This window comes from Condylostylus longicornis, unplaced genomic scaffold (genome assembly GCF_029603195.1).
Source record: "Condylostylus longicornis isolate FDR11 unplaced genomic scaffold, ASM2960319v2 ptg000001l, whole genome shotgun sequence".
NCBI lineage: Eukaryota > Metazoa > Arthropoda > Insecta > Diptera > Dolichopodidae > Condylostylus > Condylostylus longicornis.
In genome coordinates this window covers 4,796,013-4,814,163 of record NW_026577970.1, presented here as the reverse complement: position 1 = coordinate 4,814,163, position 18,151 = coordinate 4,796,013, and the positions used below count along the sequence as shown (strand labels likewise).

Sequence of the window (18,151 nt, the reverse complement as noted above, 5' to 3'; positions counted from 1 at the left end):
TTTGATATCAAACTTTGTTCCACGGGAAATAACAAATTTACTCTATTCTTCTCAGTTTTACTGTCAGATTTTCGAAAAGTAAAATGTAATTAATTTTGCAAAGTTTTTAGCACCAATCATCTGATTTTTTTCTTTTTATAATTTTAGTACCAATTTGTTAAATTTTGACGTAAAGTTTGACATAATTTTTATCTTAGATTTTTTCGTATTATGTAAACAGCACCTGAAATTCTGAATTTATTAAAATTGGCACTTGGCTTCCATATCCATTATCCATATATACGGCTTACCAGATGTTGTAAATTATTAGACCATGGTTTGAATCTTTTATTTTGGCAATAAATTTTGAATGTCATACTTACATACATATATAAATTAAAACAAAAATTCTGTAGACTATAAACTCTATAATCTAATGAATTCGAAATACTAAAGAAAGGGACATCTTGAAAAAATAATGAAGCCTCTCGTACCAGGAGCGTATTTATTTCATATTTTGATTTGACCTCAACTATGAAATGTGTGTAATTTGTAAGCAAGATAAGTTAAAAAAATTTTTTAACTTTCTTTCCTATCCCTGAAAACATATGTACGTACTTTGTTAAAAAATTCAAATGATCAGTTTTGACAATTTTAGTTCATGCTTTAATCTAATATTAAAATATGTATGGCACATTAATTTAAAAAGTAAAGCAAAATGATTGCATATTGTTCCAGGCTCCTATTGCACCAACAATTCTTTCCTTTTTTTTAACCCATTAATCAAAATATTCTATATGTTGCTGTTCCATCAAGAGTCAAAAAATTAACAAACTATACTAATAGCTTTTTTTAAAAAGTTAGAAAACTAAAATTAAAAGCGATTTGTGTCACGGGGTTTAATATACGATTTTGTGCTTAATATAATATTTTATTGAATTATAAACTTAAAGTGGTTGGTGCAATATTGTTTAATATCGTATGAGTATTTGAATTAAAAAAAAAATAACGTATTAGATTTTCATTGGAAATTTGGTATTCATTTAATTAAGATTTTATAACGAATCAATAATCTTTTGTAAGCTGGAGGAGATAATTTTATTGACGTCTGGAGTAATTAACTTTTTTTCTTCAAGCTCCGTAAGCAGCTTATAAAAGCTTTCTACCCTTTTTTTATATTTACGGCTTGTTTGCTGTATTACTTTTAAATTTTTAATTTTTTTCTTGCAAATTGTTTTTGATTCATTAGCTTCAAGTTTTTGTTTCTTGAATTGTTTTCTGATATTCTTTACTGCGTTGGTTTCTGCTTGCAATGTATTGGTTGTTGATGGCGTTTCATTAATTTTTTGAATTGCAGATACAAAGTGATTCTAAAAAAAAAATAACTTAACAAATTTTAATTAATTTTTTGGTTATTACTCACTGAAATAGATGGTGTGTTGTCGTATTCTTCCTCATTGACTAACTCATTCTAAAACAATAAATTTTATGTATCATTTATACTAATATTTTACTTTACTTACTGCATTCAACGACACCGACTCATTTTCAGAAATTTCTTTGTCTAAATATTGACTCTATAAAGAGAAATATTAACAAAACATTTAAAAAATCAGATGTATATTTATTACATCAAAATTAGGTAAGGCATCTGGGGTTAAATAAATTTTACCGGGTAATTTCTGTTTAAAATTTGAATCAAAGTGTTCTGAACATATTGTACTATTTGGTAAAACATTTGGAATGAAATCTTCTGTACTGATAAGTGCAATCCACTTTCTTTTTATCTCCTCATTTTTAGGAAAACTGTAAATATATATGAAATAGTTCATTTTAAATATTGTATGTAAGTACATTTTATTAAACTCAAATTGATTTTGCTTAGAATTACATCATCCGATGTAATTTAAGTTCAAAACAAAACAAAAACAAATGTTTTCTTTCCATAATTAAACACTTAATAAATTTACGAATTCTACTTAATATTCTACTATTGAATAAATATTTGTTCAAATTATTAAAGTAAATAAAGTAATTGAATATTAATTCACATACATATGGAGGGAAACGTCCTTTTGTTTTTTCAAATGAGAACAACACTTTGGAACAATGCACTTCTTTCTTCTTGCAACATTTTTTTTTACTTTTTCCATTTTTAAAATTTTTTTTAAAGCAACGATATATTTGTATATTTTTAATATTTTTTTTCAAGAGTTAATTTATAATTCACGCAAATGTTACAACTAAAATCACAAAACTTTCATTGTTTACTATTTATATCAATGCAGCGTATTCTTCCAAGAAGAAATAAACAACATTTGGCATTTAATGTCAATTTCAATTTGACAATGTTTAGAGCAAAGAAAGAGACTTCCGAAGTTTTTGAGTTCACTACTTTTTTTTCAAAATACGATCTTTTAAGGAGTGCAAGCGAGATAAAAGCAATGATGCTCCTTCTTTTAGTATTTCTAATTTGCTGCTGCAGCATATGCTGATTGATAAGTAGACAACAAAAACATTGATGGTTTTGTGAATGTTTATTACCTTTATTGGTTATTGGCTCATCAGTTTTCCTTAAATTCATTTTTCGTTTCTTGTAATGTTTGATTTTTGTCTTTGGAATTTCTAACTACACTTACGAATTTTTTAGAAAATGGTTTACTTTTGCGAATATTGCAATAAAGCAATGATGCTGCATTTACGAAAAACTCATAATGATGGACTCATACATAAAATAGGTAAAAACAATTAATAGTATAGTAATAATTGATGATATTGATTTTAAATTTTTAGCATATGCAAATTATTGGCTTCGAAACTTAGACCCGGAAGAAGTTTTAAAACAAGAGAAATCAAAAAGGAAATGTGCTTTTTATTTAAGAAAAAATTGTCGATTTGAAGCTTATTGTCAGTACAGCCATTTCACTGATGAAGAATTGCAGAAAATTTTTTATTTAATAAAATATAATGAGATGCGCAAAAAAAAAACATTTCGTTTTGAAAATGAAGTACAAATTGCCAAAAGTCGAAATACAATGTTAAAATTTCGCCATATTACAACAGATCCAAAAACATTACCTTCTTTAGTACATACAAATAAATTACCTAGCCGAATCAAATCAAATTTTGATTGGTGTTGAAATGATTTCAACATAAAATTTTCTTTTTAATAGAAGTTTTAATGGAAATCAATACTATAAAATAAAATTATCATTATTTGAGCCAACAACAAATGGACATTGAAAACCCAATTTTAAATTTAACTTGGTTAACTAAATTTCTGGAAATGTTCAAAAAAAATATATAGAACTTTTGTACTTCAAAGATCAAGCATATAATTTTTGCATTATTATATTACTCAGGAAAATTTTATATCTTGTGTATTGAAACTTTGGTCATATAAATAATTGCAAGTGGTAAATATATATTTATATAGGTTAAAAATTATATACGTAATAAATTATCTAAAGTTAATTTACAAGTACAGAAACATGAACTATAAATTTTAAACCACCATACAGTTAACGAACAATTGACAATTATGAAAAATTGTATATCTCATTTTACTACAAAAGAAGGAGTTCTAAAATAAGTTCAAATAATTTAATTCAAAAGCGATTTTAATTGAGTTATTTACTACAACTCTTGATTAGCAATTTAATTTCCTTTTTAACTTAAAATAAGGATCTCAAACTTGTTTCTTGATTTCAAACATATTGATGATATTGTTTCAATATATGTAGGTAGGTAGGTACCTACCTAATTAAATGGGAGATTTTAACCTTTTTATTTATCATATAAATATGATACAAATGACTATGAATCTTTAGATCATTATAAATGTTTACAGAGTAACTAGAATAATTAACAATTACATTTCTTTCTCAAACATTTTGAGCTTTTATTTCTTTAAAGGAAAATCAGTATCTCTTTAATAACGTGTATCATTTAAAAAAAGATTATTACTTTTTATAGTTTTATGTACAACAATCTTTATTGCAACCGGATAAAAAATAATTGAAAATTTCTTTTTCTACTCAGTGAATTGTTTATTTTATTATACTTATAAAGTGAGAAATCTTTGGGTGAATACTTATTGAATGCACAGTATGAAGTGATAAAAAGCAACTATCACTCATAAAAGGAAAGCTGCAGTAAGTAAAAATGTAGCAAAAACTATTATTGCTAAATAATTTACTAATTACAACTAAAGCTGAAATGAAAATTTGTATAATTATGTGATTCGCCCAACATAGTAATAGTTATCGTTATAGATAACGAGTCAATTATCCCTGTTACAAGACAATAACGATATATGAAGAGTTTTTCCAAGTCTAAACATTTTTGATATGAATAGTTACATATTTATTTAAATATAATACATATATTTTTGAAAAAAAAAATAAGTTATAATTTACATGCTTTTTAAGGTAGAATTAGAATGTTAAAAACAAATACTTGACATTATAAGTAATATCCTACAATAAACTTTATTTAATTATTACTATTTTCGTTTACAAATGTATTTAATATAATTGTTTACTTCAGTTTATTTATTGCTTAAGAAGTTTATTAGCAATCTATTACGCTAAATTATTATATATTCCATAAAAGCCAATTTTTTCTTTTTCCACCGATAATTTCAGTTAAATTTAAATAACGCAAATTAAACTTTTTTTTTTAAGTCTTTTTCGTGTGCCTCATTTTATAAATACTATAGATATCACAATTCCATATCCTTTGATTTCCCCAACTCATCATTTAAAGATTTTTATTATATGTACATATATGTATATACATTCAAATTATAATTTATTACAATAATTATTTATATTAAAACTTCAATAGTTTTTGCTCATGCTACACACTCCAAAAGCCTGCATTGCCACAATATTTGGGATGAAAATTACAATTAAGCGTTGTTCTTAATTTAATGTGCTTTCCCAACAGATTAATAACAAATGTCAGATAATCGCCGGACATAAAAATGCCGCTATGTCGCAATAAAATCAAATCATTCATATAATATTTATAATGTACAAAAATCTATAAATTTTTTTTTGCATTTTTTAAATGCATTATATGTGTATGTGTATGCACAAATGCATTCATGAAATTTCTTAGTACAAAAAAATATAACTGGAACTACCCTTACACTGATTTTAAGTTTCTTATGTATTGATCAAAATGTAGTACTATTTATGTTACACTAAAAAAATATGATTTTCATCAAATTTGTACATTACGTATATTAAGGGCTTATTCATCATCGGATAAGTTTGATGTTGTAAGTAAAGTAGCATTGTCATCACCTGATTCTTCAATTTTAACCTGCAGAAAGAAATTTTTTAAGTTAAACTATAATTAAATAGTTAAAAAACTTTACTATCCGATTCCTTTTCCTTCCTTTTGATTTACTATTTTTTTTATTTCGTGTAATAAAACAGAGTGAAGCGAATAATATTATACTAACTAAAGCCGCACCTAAAATGGCAGGCAAAATAATACTATCCTCCGTCTTATATCCCTAAAATGTTATAAATATATTTTTGAAACAATGTACGCAACATAAAATTTTAATAATCCTCTCTTTTAGCTTACCGTCCATTGAAAGTATGTTGATGGGTCTATAAAAGGCCAATGAGATTTGATCCAGCTTTCAGATTCTCCTTGCTCCTCTAAATTTTTATTATTTTTAGAAACTGAATTTGTTTTGGCCAAAATTGGAAGAATAATTGTTTTTTTGGTCAAATTCGAAAGAACAGGAACTTCTTTATTTTCCACATAGGGTTGAACACTTACTTTTATGCTTAAGGGCGTTAAAGTAGTTAAATATTGTGTAAAATTCATTTCTGGCGAATAAATTTGTTTTTCATTTTTTATATTTGTGTTAACATTTTGCTGTGTATCAAGGAGCGACTCTTTCTGTGATTGCATTTCTGTGATTGATTGTACTTTCTTGAGTATATTTGGCTGTGTATTCCTTTCAGTTTCATGAAAATTAGGTTTTACTTCAAACACTTTTTGTTCAACCTTTTTATAATCGTCTTCGAATTCCTGATGCATTTTATTTTTGTCGGTTGAATGCCTTTGCGGAATATTGGCAGCGCCAATATTAACGGTGGGATCTTCTTTTTGTTTGGTGTATTTCCCATAATTATAGTCGTCTCCATTACTTTTCTTGGAATATGGATCATTTGCTATTTGCCTTTCCAAAAAAGTTTTTTCTGAAATTGTGTTGTCAGATGTTTGACTGAATTTCGAGGGGACTAATAAAGTTTTACTCAAAATGGAAGACGAAGGAGCCTTGCCGTTTGGATGAGAACTGTTTAGATGATAATCATCAAGATTTTTATTTGTCAATAAATTTTTATTTTTTGTAAACCAATCGGTTGGGTTTGGTAAACACTGTGTTGAAACTAAAAATGGTATTAAAATTGCACCAATAATAACGGTACAAATGAATAGAAGGCCAAAATATGCAAAGATTGATTTACGTTTTTCGCCTTTATTTTTGTATTTGCCTTTGATGCCATTACCATTACTTATTTTACCATTTTCTACTCGAAAATCGTCGTTTTGTGGTAATATTGTATATTGAAGACTATTTTCACCGTGCCTAATAGTCTTATACATAGCGGAAGAATCCGTCGAAAAGTTTTTGTGTAGGTATGTATGTACCTAATGTATTTCACAAAGTTATGTCTACTTTTTGAACTCTGAAATTATTTTGTTTTTTTTATTGTTAATTTTTCGTACGGTAAAGATATATTTTATAAATCGTTTATGAAATTATTTTAATTTGAGTCAAATATTTTTAAGCTTTGTTACTACTTATTGATAACATTGTAATTAATATTGTTTTCATACACAATTCTTCGTGTTTGAGCACTTTCACAAAAAACTTATCATATTTAATTTAAATATTCAAAATAAATTCATGGGCCACTCTCTTGAGCACGATAAATAAATATTAACAGTTTTTATATTATCTCAAAATATTTGCAAAATGGATTGAGAAAAATCGATAAACGGTTTAAATTCCTTGCATATAGAGATTTAATTTTTGATTATTCTTTCTTCTTGCAGATAAAATTTTCATTAGCAGTAATGTTTGCAGACTTTAAAGTTGATTTTACACGAACCAAAAAGTTGAGCACATATTATGAGCATGTTTGACGACTATTAACACTATTGGCCCAAAAATTAATGTTAAAGAAAAACAAAACAACATAAAATTGTCTTTTCTTGTGTTTGTTTGAATTGTGGTTCGATCCTTATATATATAAATCTTTACCTCATAAATAGCTCTACCCTGTTTACATGTCAGCTTCAAGCGTAGTAAAATATGTTATGTGCATAAACGTTACTTGCTTTGAAGTCGGCTTTACTCAAGTCAATCAAAAAATTTTGTTTGAAATGTAATAGCCAAACGTCACTTTCGGGCCTTTAAGCTCACATACACTTCGTTTGTATGCTGAATAACCCTCAAAGTCTGCGAAAGAAATAACTATTTGAAGTCGTGATGATATAAACGCAGTAATAGTAAAAACAAGAATATAATAGATCGGATTATATGTTTTTTTAATAGATCGTAATTTTTTTGTAGGACTACAAATCTGTCAATTTGTGATAAAGGGAAACTGTTTTACACCATTTTTCAAAATTCGCTTATTTGATCCCATAAGTTTTATTAAAAATCGTAGAAAAATATTTAAAATATTTATTTATAATAGTTATGGTAGGTGTGCTTTTATTTTTAAATACAAAATACAAAATAAACCATATACTAAAAATAAAACAATACTTACTAAAAAGCAAAGTATTTATACTTCAGCTAAAAACATTGGCAGTCTAGCATGTGTTACAATAACGAATAACTGTGTGTTTCTTTTTTTCTGACATGTGTAACAATAGCGAACAACTGTGTGAACAACTTTCTTTTTTTTTTGGAAAACTAATCGGGACATTTTTGTTTATCTGACAGTTGAAACTTTTCATATTTTTTTTGTTCCCTCCATTTTCGTGAAATATTCAATAATTCCACACTAATAATTAAAACAGAATCAAAACGGTTAACGGCAAAGGCGAGTAATTTCCGTTGTTAATTCAGAACAACAGCGGAACGGGAATATGAACTGTCAACATTAAAATAAAACAGAGTATGTTCAAAAAACCGCCAGTTGTAAGATGGGAATTAAGAATATTTTCCCGCTAGTGATTAAATTCGCGACGGGAATTTCGTTTGATTCTGGCCATTGCCATTTAAAAATATATATGTGTATTCTACATGAATTTTGACATTTCGCCGCGGCAAGTTGAGCTTGTTCTGTTTTTAGCTTAAATTTCAAATTGGTTTAAATTTTTCAGAGAGAGATATGTAGGAAAATTTAAGAAATTTAAATTTCAAATATTCATACGAAAATGTGCTTTCAGTAGTTGAGCATATGCAAAATAAACCAACGAATTCAATATTATTATTAAATTAAATAAATGAAAATCAAAATATATTTTTTACGAATTATTGTAATACTTCAATTTACTACTTAATAACAAAATGAGAAGGTATCACATTTACCATCTGGTTGCATTAGTCAAAAGTGTACTAAAAACGGTGTCCTATTATCATTTTGCGTGTTATCAGTAGTGGCTTTTAGTTCTTATTTGGCAACATTTAGAAATTCTTCGGTGGTGTCAAGTGTGTTTTTTTATTAAAATCGAATATTTAAATCAGAAGAAATGTCGGCTTTTTATTTATTATCAAAAAATGTAAGTAAATTTTGGATAAAAAAAACGATTATTTTTTCAATAAACTTACGTAAGAGCATTCTTTAAATTGTAGTATTTACCTACAATATTAACGTATTAAATCTTGAAATGTACATTTCACGTTTTAATTCCATATGCCTGTCGTCATGCATAAAATTAATAGATAGGTATATCTAAGTACATACGTATCCGCAAACAATTTAAACTTTCATAAGATTTAATTTAGTTAATTTTCAATATTGTTTATTTTCATAAGAGGTTTTGTAACTAATTTTAAAATGTAAACAAAAAGTATGTGTTTTTCTAATATGTATTTATTAAGAATGAAATATGAACGTATAGATTTATTAAAAAAATCTTGAAGGTCAAATCAATTTGTTTTAATTGACTAGGGTAATATAATTTTATAGTACATACCTACCCGCTTTATAAATTTATCACTGCTACCTTTCATTCTAAATCATTAATCAGAAAATCCTCTTATGCAAATATGTAGAATGTAAATAGGTATTTAAATACATGTTGAAGAAAATATTGCGAAACTTTAATGGATATGAGAAAGATATTTTTAACATATACATGCATATATAAAGGATTATTTTATTTAAACAGTATATGTTTGCATACAACATTCATGTTATGTTAATGCAAATTGTAGATATGATGTTCTTGCCTATTTTTTCGTAAAATGTTTAGATAAAAAAAATGTTATTTCAGTTTCAACACTTCTCTAAGAGACTATATTCATCTGGACCTTCGACAACAAAATTGTTCATTGATGGAAAATTTATAGAATCTAAGACATCAGATTGGATTGACTTACATAATCCAGCAACAAATGAAGTAATTTCTCGTGTGCCAAAATGCTCCCATGATGAAATGCAAGCTGCTGTTGATTCATCTAAAAGGGCTTTTAAATCTTGGAATAAAACATCTATAATAACTAGACAACAGATTATGTTTAAATTGCAATCTCTTATTAAAGATAATATGGAAAGGCTAGCAAGCAATATTACATTAGAGCAAGGAAAAACTTTAGTCGACGCTAGGGGGGACGTACAAAGAGGATTACGTAAATTTTTGAGTTACATTTAATGTTTTTGCTTAAATTAAATTTTCCTTTTATTTGGCAGAGGTAGTAGAGCATTGTTGCAGTATACCCTCGTTGCAAATGGGAGAAACTGTTCACAACGTAGCAAAGGATATGGATACTTATTCGTTAATTTTACCACTTGGAGTAACTGCCGGAATAGCTCCTTTTAATTTTCCTGCAATGATTCCTTTATGGATGTTTCCTGTTGCAATTACATGTGGAAATACAAGTATAATAAAACCATCTGAAAGAGTACCAGGGGCTACCATGTTACTGATGGAACTGTTGAACGAAGCAGGCTGTCCTCCAGGTGTAGTTAATGTTATTCATGGATCACAAGATGCTGTAAATTTTATTTGTGATAATCCAGATATAAAAGCAGTATCCTTTGTTGGGTCGGATAAAGCAGGAAAACATATTTATGAAAGAGCTGGACGTAATGGTAAACGTGTTCAAAGTAATATGGGTGCGAAAAATCATGGCGTTGTAATGGCTGACGCTAATAAAGAAAATACTTTAAATCAATTAGCAGGCGCAGCGTTTGGAGCTGCTGGACAACGTTGTATGGCACTTTCGACAGCTGTATTCGTTGGGGAGGCAAAAAATTGGATACCTGATTTAGTTGAGCGCGCAAAAAAACTAAAAGTTAACGCCGGTCATCTCCCCGACACTGATGTAGGGCCTGTTATAAGTCCAGATTCTAAAGAAAGAATACATAATCTGATTGAATCAAGCACAAAAGAAGGTGCAAAAGTTATCCTAGATGGTCGTAATATAAAAGTTCCAGGATTCGAAAAAGGAAATTTCGTTGGTCCTACTATTATTACAGATGTCAAACCTAACATGCAATGCTATAAACAGGAGATTTTCGGCCCAGTTCTTGTTTGTCTTTCTGTAGACACAATCGAAGAAGCAATTGATTTGATAAATAAAAATCCCTATGGAAATGGGACTGCTGTTTTCACAACAAATGGTGCTACAGCTAGAAAATATATTAACGAAATCGATGTTGGTCAAGTGGGTGTTAACGTCCCCATTCCTGTGCCTCTTCCAATGTTTTCCTTCACAGGCACGCGTGGAAGTTTTTTGGGAGATCATCATTTTTATGGAAAACAAGGAATCAAGTTCTATACACAAACAAAAACTGTTACACAATTATGGCGTGAATCTGATGTAACGCACTCAAAACCAGCTGTTGCAATGCCTACAATAAATTAACCGTTACTGTCGTTTGTGCCTCAAATAATTAGTGTCTTCCAATACTTTGGATATAACGTGATTTTGATATGAATACCTGTTTGCATTTATTTTTACAAAAACATTAAGTTTGTAAATTTATTTAATAAATTTAAATACTAAATTTATAATAGATATTTATTTTGAAAAGTAACAAAACGTCAATAATCTTAAATCAACATCCAATCCACAAAAATATTAAATTTAAAAATTTGACTTTATTTGAATTTTTGCTAAGAGTTTAGTCCCAATGTCTTTCTCACAATTCCTTTCGCAATTTTATTAAATTCATCTCTCTGCTCCCTCCACATAATAGCGGCATCAACATTTGCTCCGGATTCGTCATTTGGCTCGGCTAGCATGGAGACCACGCTTAACAATATTTTTTCGACACTTTGGACTGGACTCCATCTTTCAGCTGACAATTCGTACCCCATTGGATCATCTCCAGGTGCATGAAGAATTGAAATACAAACTCGACCATCCGTAAAAACATTTGGATGAAACATTTCACAAGTAAATCTCATTTTTGGGGGACTTAAAGGATAATCTGGTGGAAAAACCAATTTTGCTGGAAAAACACCGCCTTCAAAACACGTACCTTCTGGGCCTTGAATTAAAGCTTCCCATTCGAAAAAATTATCTTCACTAATAGGTCCAGCAACTATCCCTTCTGGGGGGTTTAGTGCCAGTTGTCTGTATTCTGCCATTAAACGTCTTAAGGCTGATCCTGCCATTTTACTTAAAATAAAAACAATTTATTGTAGTAATTCCTCAATTTTTAATTTTAATTTACAGAAGCTGTCAATTTGTCAAGTTAATTGTCATATTAGAAGCTGCCAAATGAATAGAACAATGTACAGCAAACGGTGTTGCCAAGTGATTCAGTCGTTCAATATTGAAATACCTTGAAAAGATAAATTATGAAAATAAAGATCATTTGAAAAAAAAAACAAATTTTAATTTTGAATGAATATAAAGTTTAAAAGATGGAATATCCTTTTATAAGTAGTTAAAATAAAAGAAAAATAAAATTTGAATTTATTTTAAAAAATTTGTTTTTAAGATTGGTTACAAAAGTTAATGAATACGTTAAGAACAAAATTATTTCTTCTAACCAAACGCATAAGTATATTTCAAAAATATGTACAGCGTGACGATTTTAAAAAATGAAAAATAACTTAGTTATATTTTAATAAAAATATGCTAACAGACTGGTTTTAAAGAAACTTGATTAAAAAATAATTGAGTTATTTTTTGACAAGGTCAAAATATGTTAATTTAATATTTGCCATCCAATTACATGTTCAAGATATTTATAAGCAGTTAAACTGAGCACAATTACATTATAACGAAAAAATGCGTAAACTATCTGCGACCTACGTTATTAGATGGGGAGAACATGTTCTTGATTTATGATAGATAGATCGTTAGTTTTCGAAGATATTTTCGCATTTCATTATAATATTTGAAATATCTTTTGTTATTAAATTGACATTTGAAAGATAAAAAAATCTGTAACAGCACATGCCCGACCGCAGTGTATATTGCCTAGTTCAGCGAAAGTGTTACGGAAGATTATGAAAATGCATTTTGATCACTTCCTTTCATTTTTAAGAAGCGAGCTTTTAGCTAACATACCTAGAAAAGTGTAAATTTGGCTCTTACTAGAATTTCGCCTTGTGCTTTGGTTCTTAGTAGAATTTCAGTCTGAAACGCTCGCCAGTTAGTTTCGGTAACAACCAAAACCCAAATATTAAATTTTAAGAAATTCCATCAATCTCTTTAAAAGCATTTTATTTATCGAAAATTCGGCATGGTCGGTAAGATTATGTTTTATTCATAAACCGAAAAAGACGATTTGCAAAGTTTCAAAATGTAAATGGAACATAAATATTTATGAAAAGAATCAAAAAAGAATTCTTGCTGAAAAAAATATACTATTTTTTACTAAGATCAATTAAAAAATACGGACTCGTAAAGCGGACTATAGTTACAAAAGTGAAAGAATTACAGACGATTTTCAGTATCTTGATTCTTCAAAGAAATATCTGGCAGAGTTTAAAAGTCAAATAAAATTGGACTAAAAATCGAATTGAACCAATAGAATTATTGTTTACAAATCAAATTTGATTAGGTCAAATCTTCTAATTTACCATGGTTTCTGTTACTTTAGTTGGTTTTTTGCTATTGTGATTAAAAATAATAATAATCAGCTGATCACATCTACAAAACATCAAAAATTTTATTAGTCATCATTTTTAACTATTGCAGCTGTAAAAGATTTAATGGTAAATAGGACAAGATTCAATAGATTATTTTTTATATGATTTAGTTTGAATAGATTGGTTGTTTACAATGAAATGTGTTTCAAATTTTGATCGCTACTCAAATCGTACAATTTTGTTTGATTTGTAAACACTGCCTCACGAAATTTCCATAAAAAGCAAAATTTGTCATGATCTGATAACACTTGAAAGTGTCAAACTTCATATACATTTAGTTTTTTTTACTCACGTAACCGCCAGTGCGTTATTGATTTGATAAATGTATGTAATTATTAATTATGTATATTATTGATATTAATAATTTTAAATCGCAAAGAAATATTTTTGAAATATAACTTTAACCATATTTTAAATTTACTAGTTTTTCATTCAAAAGAGAAAATGCATCCGATTTGCGTTCCACTTGCATTAGTAACAAGAAAAATCCAACGTGTTGGTTATACTTATTTGAAATTAAAGCAAAAATTGGACTTGAAAAATTCTTTTTCTTGCGTTGGTGGAGAAGAAGAGGTTATATTTTTGGAAGATAACTTTGAAATTGATGAAGGTTATTTAAAAAGTTTAGATCCAAAAGAATGGAAAGACCAAGATCATTACGCGGTTTTAGGGTTAAAACACAAACGTTTTTTCGCAACTGAAGAAGACATAAGACGAGCATATCGGAAAATTGTGTTGCTTCATCATCCTGATAAAAGAAAAGCTAAGGGTGAAGAAATCAAAATTGAAGATGATTATTTTACATGTATAACAAAGGCGTATGAAGTTTTAGGAACAACAAAAACTAGGAAAGCTTATGATTCTATAGATCCAGAATTTGACAATTCACTTCCAACATTGCAACAAATAGAGAAAAATTTTTATGAAACTTTTCAAAAATATTTCAGCTTAAATTCCAGATGGAGCCAAAGAAAAAATGTTCCATCATTAGGAAACGAAAACTCATCAAGAGAAGAGGTTGATGCTTTTTATTCATTTTGGTACGATTTCGAATCTTGGAGGGAATTCAGCTATTTAGATGAAGAAGACAAAGAGAAAGGACAGGATAGGGAAGAACGTCGGTGGATAGAAAAACAAAATAAGATACTACGAATAAAAAGGAAAAAAGAGGAAATGGCTCGTATAAGATCATTAGTAGACCTGTGCTATAATAATGACCCAAGAATTTTGAAATTCAAAAAAGAAGACAAGGATAGAAAATTGGCTGCAAAACGAGCTAAAATGGATGCTGTACAAGCAGTTAAAGCCCAAGAAGAAAAAATATTAAAAGAAGCACAGTTATTAAAAGCGAAATTAGATTTGGCTGAGCAAAAACGTATAGAACAAATACGAATAGAAAAAGAACAGCAAAAAAGAGCTCTCAAAAAAGAAAGAAAATCTTTAAGAGACAAAGCTAAAGAATCAAATTTTTTTTCAAATGATGAAAATGAAAGGGTTAGAAATATGGAAAACGTAGAAAAAATATGTGAATTATTGAAATTGACCGAATTACAGGACGCAAATAAGTTAATAGAGGAAAATGGTTCGGAAGCTTTCTATAAAATTTTGACAGACCTTAACAAGAAAATAGAAGAAGAGAGGCTTTCATCTTTAAAGCAGAAAAATAGTAATTCTTTGGAAGAAACTTCCAGACTTAATGATAAAAACGATATTTGGAATAATGATAATACGCAGCTTCTTATTAAATCTGTAAATCTTTTTCCGGCTGGGACTGCTCAGAGATGGGAGGTTATCGCTACCTTCATGAATCAACATTCATTAACTGCAGGAACTAGAAAATTTCAAGCCAAAGATGTCCTAAATAAAGCTAAAAATTTGCAAAGTGCCGACTTTTCCCAGTCTCTGCTTAAGCAACATGTTAATCAAGCAGCATTTGAATCTTTTGAAAAGCAAAAAAAGGATTTAAAAAAAGTGGATAAAGCTGATATAACTGTAAGTGACGAAATTTCAGGCGATATATCTCATCAAGAAAACAATAAATCTTCGGTAGACATCAACAAAAACAATGTAAATGAAACGTTTAAAGTTTGGACTAAAGAAGAGCAGGCGTTATTAGAACAGGCAATCAAAACATATCCAATATCAACACCTGATAGATGGGATAAAATAGCCGAATGCGTACCTAATAGAACAAAGAAGGATTGCTTAAGGAGAGTGAAAGAGTTAGTTGAGAGGGTAAACGCAAAGAAACAGGTTAAACAAATCTCAAAATAATTTAAATTAAAAACATTGTACCTATTTAATGAAAAATAAAATATAATGACTAAAAACAGTATTTTTTCTTTCATAATGCATGCATAAAGAATTAAATTTATAAGGTTTCGATATTGTCGGCAAAATATTCATTTCATTGTTCTACATATGTACTTCAAGGTTTGAGTATAGGAAAAATCAAACTGGTAAGAAATGAGAGAAATAGTTTACCGAAAAAAGTGATTTTAGTAAAACTCAGTTAAAAGTCGATTAAATTATAAAAAATAAATAAAATAAAACATATGTAAAGTATTTAGCTATATATTTTAATTTTATTTTCCCATATTGTCTCAATAAAAACATTGTGTTGAAGAGCGAAATCCAACCCTATCAGCACCCGTCACCCATTATAATGTTAAATAATGTGTATGTATGTATTGCATGTAAATAAAATATGTACTATATGCATGTAAATAAGTCCAATTTATATTACGCATCATAAGAGGTAGTTTGCTCAGTATTATCACAGTGTAACTTCTCGGATGTTTCAGATTCAATCGCTCCTCTTAATTTTTTTTTTGTTTTTATTAAAAAAAATTAACTTATGTAGAAAACTAGTTTTGAATGATGTTTATTTTACTCAGAAGAGAGACCACGTTTAGATTACGAATCTCAAAAATTAATATTAATAGAATTGAGCATTTAGTTAGAATCAGAATAAAATGCAAAGCTGTGAAGAAAATGATAGTAAAAATAATAAAAAAATCATTGAAAAATTTCAAAATTGTCAAAAATTTTATGGCATTGAAATTTCAGCAAAACATATTGAATTATTAAATTTTAAAAATTTTAAAATAAATCCGCTCTTCGTATCGGTATTATGGGATAATTTTTCTGATTTGACCTTTTCATTAATTAAATCATTAGAATTGAAGAATAAAGCATATTTATTGCATTTGAGTTGTTATCAAATGACTACAGAAAGGCTAAAGAATATAGTGCGAACAACAAATGTTAAAAACGTTTTAATAATCCGAGGAGATTTAGTTGATAAGGAACAAGAATTTAAATATGCCAGTGATATGGTTAGAAAGCTGAAAGAAATTAAAAATGGTATATACATAAGTATATGCATATATATGTACGTATGTACTAATATGTACATTTTTGTTAAAACGTTTTATTTTGTTTTAGATATCTCAATTGGAGTCTGCGGCTATCCAGATATTCATCCTGAAGCAAAATCTATGGAAGAAGATTTAAAAAACCTGAAGTTTAAGGTATTTATATAAACATACAGGGATATTAGATAATTAATAATATTTTCATTTATTAGGTTGATTCTGGTGCTGATTTCATTATAACACAATTGTGTTTTTCTACTGATAGCATTATAAATTTTATTAAAAAATGTCGTGAAATTGGAATATATCAACCAGTAATTCCAGGTGTATTTGTCCCAACTTCATGGTCAAATCTTGAAAAAATGGTGAAAATAACAAAAGTATCAATGGAAACGAGCTTACTTAAACAATTTGAGTCATATAAGGCTGATGATGAACGTTTCAAAGAATTTTCAACAAAAACTTTCGAAAATATGATAAAGGAACTAGTTTTCAATAAAAAATCATATTGTAATGGTGTTCATCTTTTTACTTTGAATTCTTTTGAAGTGGCACAGAGAATTGTTAATAAATTATTTTGACGAAATGTAAAAATAGTAAAAATCTTTTATGTATATGCAATTATATTTTGCAAAATTTTAGCCATTTGTATGATTTACTTGCAATAATTCATTTTTTTTTTATTTACATGCATTCCATTTATTTAAAGTTTATTCTAAAATTAAAATTTGTATTAACCAAGCAAATTGACTAATACAAATTGGAAGATTGTTCTCCAAACGAACTTTGTGACATTTTTGTCATTAAACGATAATCGATATTATGCATTTAACGTATTTTGAAAAATTTCAGAATTTAATTAAAAAAATAATGCATATTTTTGTTCATAAAATGTACATACATACATACTTGTATAAATGTGAGTAATCTTTTTGTCAGTAGTGTCCTTAATATTTTAAATAAGAAAAACTTAAACTACACAATTAAATAAAAATTTATGTATAAATCATACAAAATTTTTCTTAAACAAATTTTTAAATGAAAGGAAAAATTTCCTCTAATTAGTTTAATCCTTGCACATTCTAATTAAACAATTTTCTAATCGAGCACAGTAATCTAAAAGTTAATTATTTTTTAATCTAATTAAGACTTAATATATATTTTTTATTGTACCTGAATCCCAATTTTATTAGTACTCCTACATAAGTACATAACTAAAATACACGCATAAGTACTTGTACATTTCAGTAGTTTCCGAGATTTAAATACATGCATATTAGCAGAGCTGCTTTTCCTACGTGCTCATATATGTTGTTTTTATAATAAATTTTAAATTGAAATTCAATTCAGTTTTTAAAAATCTTGAATATAAATCTTGAATTTAAATTAAGCACGAATACAAAAAAAAAAATTTGGTATATAAAAATACGAATACAGTTTACGTAAGAAGTTAAAAAAAAAGGAATGGCGAA

General features: G+C 27.8%; 7 protein-coding genes across 9 annotated transcripts; 4 read left to right on the top strand and 3 right to left on the bottom strand.

The window, feature by feature from the left end:
• The first annotated feature begins 570 nt into the window (after positions 1-570).
• Positions 571-3,370, top strand: LOC129615292 (uncharacterized). Of its 3 annotated transcripts, none has more exons than XM_055530630.1 (3): positions 571-589; positions 2,630-2,717; positions 2,773-3,370. In XM_055530630.1, the coding sequence occupies exons 2-3, from the start codon at positions 2,633-2,635 to the stop codon at positions 3,117-3,119; spliced, it is 432 nt and encodes a 143-aa protein (XP_055386605.1). In that variant the 5' UTR covers positions 571-589; positions 2,630-2,632; the 3' UTR covers positions 3,120-3,370. The 3 variants fall into 3 exon arrangements, with proteins under 3 accessions (XP_055386605.1, XP_055386518.1, XP_055386437.1); XM_055530543.1 differs by lacking the exon at positions 571-589 and adding an exon at positions 2,463-2,575; XM_055530462.1 differs by lacking the exon at positions 571-589 and having other exon boundaries at positions 2,490-2,717.
• On the bottom strand, positions 873-2,294 carry LOC129615206 (uncharacterized). The gene is made up of 5 exons (XM_055530345.1): positions 2,035-2,294; positions 1,611-1,785; positions 1,503-1,556; positions 1,403-1,450; positions 873-1,349 (listed from the first exon to the last, which is right to left on the bottom strand). The coding sequence occupies exons 1-5, from the start codon at positions 2,130-2,132 to the stop codon at positions 1,035-1,037; spliced, it is 690 nt and encodes a 229-aa protein (XP_055386320.1). The 5' UTR covers positions 2,133-2,294; the 3' UTR covers positions 873-1,034.
• A 727-nt stretch (positions 3,371-4,097) lies between the features above and the next one.
• On the bottom strand, positions 4,098-7,036 carry LOC129611491 (uncharacterized). The gene is made up of 3 exons (XM_055524695.1): positions 5,581-7,036; positions 5,366-5,506; positions 4,098-5,310 (listed from the first exon to the last, which is right to left on the bottom strand). The coding sequence occupies exons 1-3, from the start codon at positions 6,613-6,615 to the stop codon at positions 5,239-5,241; spliced, it is 1,248 nt and encodes a 415-aa protein (XP_055380670.1). The 5' UTR covers positions 6,616-7,036; the 3' UTR covers positions 4,098-5,238.
• Positions 7,037-8,609: 1,573 nt separating this feature from the next.
• On the top strand, positions 8,610-11,208 carry LOC129619376 (probable methylmalonate-semialdehyde dehydrogenase [acylating], mitochondrial). Its single transcript, XM_055534627.1, has 3 exons — positions 8,610-8,748; positions 9,466-9,820; positions 9,882-11,208. The coding sequence occupies exons 1-3, from the start codon at positions 8,719-8,721 to the stop codon at positions 11,057-11,059; spliced, it is 1,563 nt and encodes a 520-aa protein (XP_055390602.1). The 5' UTR covers positions 8,610-8,718; the 3' UTR covers positions 11,060-11,208.
• Positions 11,195-11,904, bottom strand: LOC129619383 (ubiquitin-conjugating enzyme E2 G2). The gene has a single exon (XM_055534639.1). The coding sequence runs from the start codon at positions 11,812-11,814 to the stop codon at positions 11,311-11,313; it is 504 nt and encodes a 167-aa protein (XP_055390614.1). The 5' UTR covers positions 11,815-11,904; the 3' UTR covers positions 11,195-11,310.
• A 1,654-nt stretch (positions 11,905-13,558) lies between these two features.
• On the top strand, positions 13,559-15,647 carry LOC129610857 (dnaJ homolog subfamily C member 2). The gene is made up of 2 exons (XM_055523653.1): positions 13,559-13,626; positions 13,727-15,647. Exon 2 carries the CDS (start codon positions 13,747-13,749, stop codon positions 15,574-15,576), a length of 1,830 nt encoding a protein of 609 aa, XP_055379628.1. The 5' UTR covers positions 13,559-13,626; positions 13,727-13,746; the 3' UTR covers positions 15,577-15,647.
• A 451-nt stretch (positions 15,648-16,098) lies between these two features.
• On the top strand, positions 16,099-17,267 carry LOC129618422 (methylenetetrahydrofolate reductase (NADPH)-like). The gene is made up of 3 exons (XM_055533160.1): positions 16,099-16,668; positions 16,750-16,835; positions 16,892-17,267. Exons 1-3 carry the CDS (start codon positions 16,278-16,280, stop codon positions 17,258-17,260), a joined length of 846 nt encoding a protein of 281 aa, XP_055389135.1. The 5' UTR covers positions 16,099-16,277; the 3' UTR covers positions 17,261-17,267.
• The last annotated feature ends 884 nt before the right edge of the window (positions 17,268-18,151 follow it).